We start from the raw sequence: 11256 nt of genomic DNA on the forward strand, positions 1-11256 counted from the left end.
TCCCACCCCCATTTCAGTTCTCAGCCCCCCACTTCATTGTCCTAACCCCCCCTCCCTCACATTACAGTACTTAGTCACACACACACACCACCACAGTCCTCAGCTCTCCCATTTTCACTGTTCTCAGTACACACGTTCCTCATTTTGAGCTTTTCAAACTAGTGTCCTCACTCCCTGCGACTTCACCCCCTCCCTCACTGTCTTACCTTGCTTACACAGATCAAAGATTGGAGGGAGGCACAGGCATAGCATATCTGGATGGAGGGGGGTGTTGTAAGATTGTGAATGGTTGCTAGGACCGCCCTTCATTCTTTCAGCCAGTCATCTGCTTGTTAACCTCGGGCAGCTCCGCCCAGCTCCACCCTCAATCCAGAACTGTCCTGTCTCCTGCTGTCTGCTCTGTGAGGATTACAGAGCGACGGCAGGGGAAGAGAAGGCTGCTAAATAGCGGTACCGCAGCTGTCCGAATGGAAACGTGACGCGGTCCGCATTTGGCCCACTGTCCGCCATTTAGTGATCACCGTTTTAGATCAAAGGAATAAAAAGTCTGTAAAGGAGGGCAGTTTAACCTCTTAAAGACTAAGCCTTTTTCTGACACTTGTTGCTTACAAGTTAAAATCAGTATTTTTTGCTAGAAAATTACTTAGAACCCACAAACATTATATATATTTTTTTAGCAGAGACCCTAGTCTCTAGGGCCTAGAGCAGTGATGGCGAACCTTGGCACCCCAGATGTTTTGGAACTACATTTCCCATGATGCTCAACTACACTGCTGAGTGCATGGGCATCATGGGAAATGTGGTTCCAAAACATCTGGGGTGCCAAGGTTCGCCATCACTGGCCTAGAGGATAAAATAGCGATCATTGCAATCTTTTATGTCGCGCTGTATTTGCACAGAAGTCTTTCAAACGCAGCTTTTTGGGAAAAAAATACAATTTAATGAATTTAAAAAAATCTAAACAGTAAAGGTAACCCAATTTTTTTGTATAATATAAAAGAGGATGTTACGCCAAGAATCATGAGAGAGTCGTAATCTTTATTCTGAGCAAAAATATTGTGATTCTCATTTTATTCAGAATCGTGCAGCTCTACTTCCTGGACTGAAACATACATTTTATTACGATGTTAAAAATTACATATTACTACTTTTTTTAAACACCTGTTACCTCTGTTTTTTGAAGAATAGCGGAAGTATAAACTCCTTGTCTATGAGTGATTAACCTTAAATATTAACCCCTTGGCGCCAATTGTATGCAAATATAAGGCCCCACTAGACTGGGCATTTTTCCATTGGGCCGCATATTTGCGTATCTGCCTTTGTGCTGGGAGCATACCGCATGGCGTGCTCTCAACCAGGTGCTCTGGGCCCGGAACCGGGACTGGGAACTCCCAATTCCTGGTCACCTGATCGCTGTGATAGCCTTTAATTGAAAAAGTGTGTGTTAAAAAAAAAAAAATAATAATAATAATAAACAAAAAAAACTTAGATTAAGGTTTGATCTATGTCAGTGCCAGGGTTATTGTTTGGGTCAAGGTCAGGGTCAGTTTTTTTTTTTTTTTAATTTGTATTAGTGTTTGTGTCAGTGTGTTTTTATGTAGGATAAAAAAACAAAAAACAAAATGCGCACTATTGTTTCTGGGCTGTACTAAGAGCCCATTCACACTGCCGCGACTTGTCAGGCGACTTGTCAGCCTGACAAGTCGCGGTCCATTGAGTAGTACAGGACCCGTTCTAATAGGAGCGACACAAGTCGCTCCGACTTAGAAAAAGGGTCCTGTACTACTTTGGGGCGACCTCGGAGCGACTTGCATAGACTTCCATTATGTGAAGTCCCTGCAAGTCGCGCCGAAGTTGCGGTGCACAGCGGTGCACGCGACTTCACAGGTCTCCCCCCGAAGTCGTGTCGCCTCAGTGTGAACCGGCTCTTAGGGTACAAACTGCAAATAACATACACATATGTGGTATTACTTTGATCTTCAGGAGCAGCAGAATTTATTCTGGGGTTGTTCTTTGGTGGAAGGTTATGGTAGTAGCAAGAAACGTACAGCTACATTTAAAAAAATATTTTTTTTTATTATTTTAGGCCAGTTTTCCTTTGATAATAAAAAAAAATCAAACAACTAATAAAAACTATTGAAACTAAAAAAAAAAAAAAAAAAAAGGGATATGTATTACCATTTACCACCAAATGAAAGCCTACTTTGTCCTGATAAGAACAAGGCATAATCCACCTGGTTGCACAAAATAGTTGTGATGATATGTACGGTTTTACTAACACATGTCAAAGTTGCAAAATTGTGCTTAGGCATTAGGATTTTTGTTACCCTTAGGCACAAAGGGGTTACTTTAACCATTGTTGTAACTTATTATTCCAAATACCTAAGAAAAAAAAAAAATATATATAATTCATAGTTTTTAATTTGTTATAGCATGTACCAAAATGTTTATACGAAAAAAAATCTGTCACTTACTATAACCGTTGCAATTGTTAAAGTAAACCTCTCCTTAGTCTGACTGCCTAAATTGCTACATATGGTTGAAACCTCAGACTCTGCCATTTGGGATGAGCCACTCCTATGAACCAGTTCCACGTATTCATGTAAATTGCATCTACAAGGCTTTTAAACAGAAGGCTTTCAACAGTTTGTAACTGCTACAGACGTGAAAAGGAGCCAAGAGGACACTTGCTAGCTACAACAAAACTAAGCATACATATATATTTCATATCTACCTGATACAGGTGACCAGAAATTTCTGCTTGACATGCACCACATTGTTTTTGATTATGAGACCATAATGGCCACCCCTATGGGACAAGTGTACCTTGAACTGCCTGCACTGCCCCACCCCTACCCAGGTCGCTCACTTTACTCTGTTGTAGAGTTATGGTGCTAACGGTGCTAAAGGGAATTTTGTTCCATTGGATGCATGCTGGAGAGGACTGGAGCTCTGCAACAGTGGTAAGTAAGTAGGGTTTGTAAATGCAATTTTTCTTAGGGGGACTGAGAAGGGGGAACTAATGATAGTTTGATTAAAGGTACACCGGTCCTTTAAATTGCTGTTTAGAAATTTGATAGACAGATGCTGTGCACTCCAACTAAGTCTAAGAACCTTTCATTTTTGTCTTGTGCAGATAATTTAACTGTTCCACAAAAGTTCCGCAGAATGATTGAGGCTTTGAGAACTGATGTTGTGAAGGGTCTTGGAGTGAAGGTCCTGGAACAAGTGTTTGATGTCATGGATGAGGAAGATAACAGACGGAAAGAGGTATGTAGACCTTGTGTTGCTTTGCATAGATGGACTATGAGGGATAATATGGGATGCAAATTCCTTTATATTGACAAAAGTGAGCTGGGTGCTGGGAGTCATTTTCATTAATGGAGTTGTAAAGGCAGAAGGTTTTTATCTTAATGCATTCTTTGCATGAAGATAAGCCTTTTATGTGCAGCAGCGCCCCCCCCCCCTTAGCCCACCTAACACTTACCTGAGGTCCCTCTCTGTCCAGCGATGTCCACGAGTGTCTCCGCCATCCAAAATTCTCCCTCCTGATTGGCTGAGACAGAGCAGTGGCGCCATTAGTTGCTGCTGCTGTCAATCAAAGTCAGCTAGCCAAACAGGGGAGAGAGTGGTCGGGGCTCTGTGTCTGAATGGACACAGGGAGCTGTGACTTGGCTCTGGTGCCCCCATAGCAAGCTGCTTGCTGTTGGGGCACTGAACAGGAGGGAGGGGCCAGGATCACAGAAGAGGGACCCGAGAAGAGGAGGATCTGGGCTGCTCTGTGCAAAACCAACTGCATAGAGCAAGTATGTATAACATATTTGTTATTTTGATAAGGGAAAAAAACGAGATTTTACAATCACTTTAACCACCTCTCTACCCCACCGTATTGTAAATAAATCTGTGGGAAGGTGGATCATAAGCAGCATTAAAAAAAATAAGGCTTGGTCGGCAAGTTTGCCCATTCAATGTCTGTGATCACAGACAAGTATGCAGCAAGTGAAGTCAGAATGTAGATAGATTTACATAGTTGCTTTAGCATGACTGCCAGACTACTGTCAGTGAACTAAAGGTCAGAAGTGGCAGACCCCATAGTTTCAGTACAAGTCTCTTTTTTAAGCTGATGTTTATCTTAATAGGTTATTGTGTCAATACTCTGACTTGCTTGGCACATAGTGTTTATTATGTATGTTTTTAAAAGATCTGCTATATCAGACAATTATACATTTATTCTTTTGGTAGTCATCCTGAACGTCAAATTCTTTTGAGACCATATGCTAATTTTTCGATTTCCTTTTAAAAGTACAACTAAGGGCAAAACTTTTTTTTTAGTGGAGATGCAGTGGAGAGGGATTAGAACACCTGTCAGTTTTTATTGCTGTCTGTTCCCCTGTTAATGAGATTCACCCTCTCTATTTGTCCTGTTTGCCACTATAGTTAAAAATGAAAATAAAGAAAATCCCAGATTACTCTATCCAAAAAAATAAATAAAAGGTTTTGCTTATAGCTCTACTTTAATACACAATTGCAGAGACAGGCAATATCAATAAAAAATATAATTCACTCTGATTTTGCTTTCTTCTTCCCATTATTATTGCTATTTAATTGTCTTCACCATATTTTATTTTCCATTTCCAACATTTCTTTACTTTCTTTTTTATTAACTTGGTTTCAGTGTTCTCTCCACCAGTATCCCTCTTCTCTGTAGAGCATTATCAGGGCTTTCAATCCCTTTTTTTGGTGTGTTGATGGCATAAATTTGACGTCGGTTTGAGATGCTTCTGAGAGTATTCAGCATTTAATGATTGGTGGATTTGACATGCAGTTGACCATTGTTTGACCTGCTTTAAGAGGCATTTGTATAGACTTGTATAGGAATGCAAAACCAATATGACACAAACAAAAGCCCATTGACATAAGCCTGTGCCTTTTTCTGTTCAGAGCAATAATCTTCCCTGAAATAAAACTTGCTACCCATACACCAAATCGTATTCTTATAACTCTACGTATTTCACCACATTCGTGAAATGGATACCTTGAAAGTGCCACAGAGAGAAATTGGTGATGTAGAACTTTGTCAGCTTTCATAATCCTCATAAGCTGTTACTGCTTTTCACATTTACCACTGTAATTCCCACTGTCTTCTCAAAACAACACTGCTTTGCGGCAAATTCACTGTATGTCTCTAGCTCCCCTAAAGCAAATAAAAATGTATCTGGAACCAACATTTTTTCCCTAATCATTCACCCAAAAGGGGAAGCTCTGCTTGTTTGCTTCATCCCCCCTCTTCTGCCACATTTGGTACCTTTCGGGGGGAAACTGATACATGTCAAAACCAGGTTCCCGCTCCCACTTCCAAGTAGGATCACAGCAATCATTGTGCAGCTATCTACTTAATTTATGACTCATGCATGTGCAGTAGGAAACGGGCTGTGAAGCCGCAAGGCTTCACTTCCTGTTTCCCTTAGTGAAGATGCCCACACCTGCACCAGGAGCCGATGGACAGATCAGCTTGGGGTGCCAACATCGCAGACTCCCTGGACAGGTAAGTGTCCTTATATTAAAAGTCAGCAGCTACAGTGTTCATAGCTGATGACTTTTAATTTTTTTCCCCAGGCTGGAACTCCTCTTTAAGAGACACAGGGTGAAGTACTTCTGGTACATTAGGTTATACTGCCTTCAAGAGATTAGACACTGGCATACAAACCTGTAAGACAACTCAGTACAACCCCTCCCACTCCCATCAGGCTCTATTTTTTTGCTAACATCCTAGGAGAATTGACAGTGTCTTTCCTGTTAGAGAAGCAACCTTTTTCTTTGAGATCTATCAACCTATTGGTTTAGCAAGTTTCTACTGTTGCTGCAGAGCCAGAAAGGGTTCATATTGCAGCTTTCCAGATTGTTTGAACCTCGGCATAATCACAGAGGTTGTGCCAGACGTCACTGTGAAGAAGCTTAGCTGGCCTATAATGTACTCTTCGGGCACTGGGCTCCTAGACACTTTTTGCAATGTGTGGGTTGCCACAGAGTGATTTACAAGTCCAGAGCTGTGCTGCATCCATCTAATGGAAACCTGCCCCTTTAGACTCCTTAGGGTGTATGGCACCAGGAGTGCGACGGCTGTCTTGATGGAGCTTATTACTTTTGCTCCTGCTTGGCACTCTCCTGTTTGTCTGAATATGGGGCCACATGGTATCTTCTGGACCACAGCTGCAGAAAGTTTATGGCTTTGCCCTTTAAAAAGAACCTGGCCACTGGCTGGTGGCAGGAAAAGAACACTGTGCCATTTTTTAAATGTGAAACCTTCGTACAGGGTGTCACTCACATTATTTCCAAAATCTTCATAAACCACCCTTTAAACTTCTCAGGGAAGAGAGACATGGTTGTCTTGATGCCCAAGACCCCTTTTTTTTCCAGGTTGGTCTCTTCCTTTCACCTAACCTGGACAGATTTCTCCCAATCTCTATATCCTACGGAAAAGAAGACTTCTCCACTATCAAGATTTGGTATGCTCTGCTCTAGTCTCTCTTCCAGTTACTACTTGCTTTAGACAAGTCTGGCTTTCTTTTGTCATTTCTGAAGGTTCCCATAGGGGACATCCTGCTTCCCATTTTACTACCTCCAGTTAGAATTTAGCAGCTCGTCATTAAAGTCTATAAACTTCAGGACAAGGTTTCATCTTTCTCTGCCAAGGGAAGTTCACTGTGATCCACTCCCACCATTGATTTATCACGACATTGGAGAAGGATGGTACAGGGAAAGGGTTATATGGGGATAACTTACAGCTCTGTTTGCCGTGTTCAATCTCCTGAAGGCAGCAGTATAATCTATTGTATCAGAGTGACTTTGTAATCCTTATTATACTCTAAGAAAAGAATTTTACGGTAAGTCAAAAATCCTGTTTTTCTTTGGTTCATTGACACAGCTCTCCAGCATTCTGAACCATCGGGTTATATTGCCCCCTACAGGAGTAGGACACTAGGCATAAAAAAGAACTTGGCTACGCCTATAGGCAGTCTTAGGTGGTATACTCCCCCACTCTACTATAGATCTTCAGTTTGTTTTCTGCCTAGTCAGGAGTAAGCACCTAGTTCACTGCCAGGATCTCTGTTCCTGATGATTTTTTGTGTTGCGGTGTTGCGCCACCAGCGACTGGGTTATCGGCTAGGAGGGGGACATTGCCTGCTATGGGGGCCCTGTGCCCATTCCCCTCTTTCGTTGTGATCTTTACCACCGTGGGATCTGAACTTGGTGCTTTAAGTTCTCCAGAAGCCTCCCTTTGAGAATATTCAGGAGATTCCCCTGCTTACGCTGTCCCAGAAGGTGGCCTTTTCGGTGGCTATCCCCTCTGCTCACAGAATGTCGGAACTGGTGGCATTATCCTGTCCTACCCCCTACTTGGTGGTCCACAAAGATAAGGTAATTCTTCGCTCATGTCCGTCTCTTCTTCCTAAGGTATTCCCTGATTTCCATTTGAATGAAGACATTGTGTTGCCTTCTGTGTCCCAGGCCCAAACATCCTAAGGAATTTGCGTTGCATGCCCTGGATAGGGTTCAGGCGATTCGGATGTATCTGGCAGCTACGGAATCTTTTCGGAGGTCAGACCCACTGTTTGTGATCAAGGATGGGCTAAGAAAAGGGCTGTCCACTGCTTCTGCGACCAATTCCAGATGGATCAGGCAGACGATGACTCAGAAAATTGGAATATGTGTAGCGCTAACAAAACATATGTATGAATACTAAATACTGAGCAAATTGATACATTCGCAATCGTGATACAAGATATAATCTGAAAAGTCCGAGTGAAATAAAATATGTATAAATGTCCAACATAAATTGTGAAAAAATATATTGAATATATGTCCAACCCAAATCGTGAAATCCACAAATATATAGTGCCAAAAAATCAAAAAAAGGGAAACCACAGGTCTTGGCAGGTAGATCTCTGAATCAAGGATGGAATGACAAAGAGCAGGGAGCCACACAAGAAGAAAAGGTTCACCAAGTAGGCAGATTCAAGGCTTACCAGAATATGTAGGTCACCCAAATTAATGGATAGACCAAAATACGTTTGATATGGTAGAAAAATTCCTCCAGATGTCTCTCCTCCAATAAACACGATAGATACTAAGCAATCAAGCAGCAGACGGTGTCATAAATAAGGGAAGGATAACGGAGACATAGTGTAATACTGTATATAGCAATATTCAGGAAGTATCCACCACATGTGTAAAAAAACAATTACAAGGGTGCCGAGGAAAGCCGCGGAAACCAAAGGTCTCAGCAGGTAAGTTCCAGAAAATAAAGATGAAATGAGAGGAAAAAAATGCACCAGGAGGAAAAGAAGTCACAGAGTAAGCAAACTAGCAGCTTACCAGATTTTGTGGGTCAACCAAATGAATGGATGGACCAATATAGGCAAGATGTAGTATCAGAAAGCTCCACCAGATGTCTCTTCCTCCAATGCAAAATAATGGGTACTCAGCAATCAAGCAACAACCGATGGCATATAAAAAAATGGTGACAGGGACATAGTGTAATTCCGCATAAAAACACTATATTTATTAAAACAAAGCAAGTACACTCACATTTGAGCAGACATCATACAGCATGAAGTGGAAAAGAAGCACAATATAAATATAGTGTTTTTATGCGGAATTACACTATGTCCCTGTCACCATTATGAGTACCCATGATATTTTTAAAAGCCTCAGGAATCTTTTGCAGGTGTTTAGAGTTAATTAGTTGATTCAGATGATTAGGTTAATAGCTTGTTTAGAGAACCTTTTCATGATATGCTAATTTTTTGAGATAGGAATTTTGGGTTTTCATGAGCTGTATGCCAAAATCATCAATATTAAAACAATAAAAGGCTTGCACTACTTCAGTTGGGTGTAATGAATCTAAAATATATGAAAGTCTAATGTTTATCAGTACATTACAGAAAATAATGAACTTTATCACAATATGCTATTTTTTTGAGAGGGACCTGTATATTTGTGGATTTCACAATTTGGGTTGGACATATATTCAATATATTTTTTCACAATTTATGTTGGACATTTATACATATTTTATTTCACTCGGACTTTTCAGATTATATCTTGTATCAAGATTGCTAATTTATCAATTTGCTCAGTATTTAGTATTCATAGATATGTTTTGTTAGCGCTACACATATTCCAATTTTTTGTATCTTGAGGATTTTTTCTATGAGTCCTATGTGTGCTGCTTTCTTATTGATCACTATACACTATTATACTCACACCAATCACACTTAGCGCGGAAATCCTTACCATTACTATCACTAGACGATGACTCAGGCCTATTCGATCAGGGGTCAGGTTCCCCCTCTCCCTGTCACCGCGCACTCTACTCGGGCACTTAGTTCTTCTTGGGCCTTCTGTCATCGGGCGTCAGTGGCGCAGGTTTCTATAAAGTTGTGTATAAGGATGTGTTGGCATCTGCGGATGCTTTCTTTGGCCAAAAAGTTTTGCAGGCTGCTGTTTAGAGGGTCTGTTCCCTCTTTGTAGGTGTATTGTTCAGGCTGGGCTCCAGTTGTTTTTTTGTTGAGCTCCTGTTTATCTGGTTGGCTATTGTGTTTAGACTTGGGATTTTTTGTTGTTCCACCCCTCATGTTTGGCACTGCTTGGGAACGTCCCAATGGTTCAGAGTCCTGGAGAGCTGTGTCCGCTAATGAATGAAAGTCAAAATGGGAGTTCATTGGTGGACACAGCACCCATCCCTCTATGGAGTTGTATTTCTTCTGGCACTGCAAAACTGAAGACCTATAGCAGAGAGGGGGAGTATACTGCCTAGGACTGCCCACAGGCGTAGCCAAGTTCTTTTTTTTCTGCCTAGTGTCCTACTCCTGTAGGGGGCAATATCCGTTAATGAACTCAGAGAAAAGGATTTTACAGCAGTGGCATCTTTAGAGCATTATAGGCCCCCGGGCAATGCAGTACACTGGGGCCCTGCCTACACAATCACCCATGAGAATAAAAATGCAAACTATCGATAAGGCGATATTTATTGGTACAGCAGTGCAAGGCTAATGACAGCTCCCAAGTTGGGCGGCTGGGTCCGGTGAACACACACACGGACGGGAGTCAAACTCGACTGTCCTGTGTGTGCCTGTTCCCGTGGAGGCGGACAGGCATTCCTGCAGTTGTGGGCTCCCCCTCCACAGCCCAAGTAGCCTGACAGCAGTGCAGGGCCGACACGGGATGCAGTTTGGCGGCGGGATGCACGCGGGAATCGGGACTAATGCTTGGCTGGGGCTGAGCCACTGGGCAGATGGGGCCCCCCCGGGCAACTGCCCAGCGTGCCCATTCGGTAAGATGGCCCTGTTTTACAGTAAGTCAAAAATTCAATTTTGTGGGTAGTTTTGGATGGAGTAGGGAAGAGTTATAACGTCTGTCAGGTTTCATTGCTAACTGTGTCCCTTTTGAGGAGGCTTACTCTCTCTGTTTGTCAGTGGAAACCCAAATCTTCCAGTGGAGACTGTTAAGTGATTTTCCCTCGCTTTAGAGGGATTTTCGTTCACTTGTAATCTCCAAGACAGGAAGTGGAAAAAAACAGCATTGACCTTTCCTATCCCTTCCTGTGTACATTATGACAGCTTCAAAATGACAGGTCCTCTTTAAAAAAAAAACAAAACAAAAAAAACAATGTCCGGATATAGGTTTTTATGGTAATAAAAAGAAAAATGTAGTCTCTCCTGTTTTTTATTCATTTGCTTTCAACACATAATGCTTGGCTTTTATTTTTTTCTTGCAGTTGGGTTTACAGAAAATTCTCGGAGAGAAGTATGACGACTACAATCTGAAAGTTCAGCAGCTTAAATTTTTTGAAGAGAATTCAAAATTTTAGATAAATAAGGGATTTATTGGAGCTAGTGTATATGGGCATTTGAGATCAGCTTGTAATACATTGTGAATTGTTTGCTATTTGTATCCCTCGTGACATTGACTGGATAAATAAAAGCAAAGCACAAACAGACCTCAAACTTGACTGTAAGGCCCCTTTCACATGGATAGTTAGAATTCAGTTTTTAGCTGCGGATAGAGGAACTTATTTACCGCAGCTAAATGCAGACAATGCATCCCTATGGCCCCATTCACACACTGCGTTTAGCAACGTTTTCATAACCTACTGTTTTGTGCATTTAAGAAAAATAAAGTTGACAGCGTCCAGAAGTGATGTACCGTAGCTATCTGTATGTAAACGGAGTTAATCGCAGTGCAAAGAAAAAA

At 41.6% G+C, this 11256-nt stretch overlaps 1 protein-coding gene across 1 annotated transcript in view; it reads left to right on the top strand.

Moving 5' to 3' along the window:
• The window catches only part of NEK4 (NIMA related kinase 4), a 123698-nt gene extending 112773 nt beyond the window's left edge, over positions 1–10925 (top strand). The window contains exons 15-16 of the mRNA XM_082265515.1: positions 3137–3270; positions 10781–10925. Of these exons, the coding sequence (XP_082121641.1) occupies positions 3137–3270; positions 10781–10873 (227 nt within the window). The 3' untranslated portion in view covers positions 10874–10925. The remainder of the gene's footprint in view (positions 1–3136; positions 3271–10780) is intronic.
• The last annotated feature ends 331 nt before the right edge of the window (positions 10926–11256 follow it).

Source organism: Pelophylax lessonae, assembly GCF_965119305.1.
Source record: "Pelophylax lessonae genome assembly, chromosome: 8".
In the NCBI taxonomy this organism is placed as follows: domain Eukaryota; kingdom Metazoa; phylum Chordata; class Amphibia; order Anura; family Ranidae; genus Pelophylax; species Pelophylax lessonae.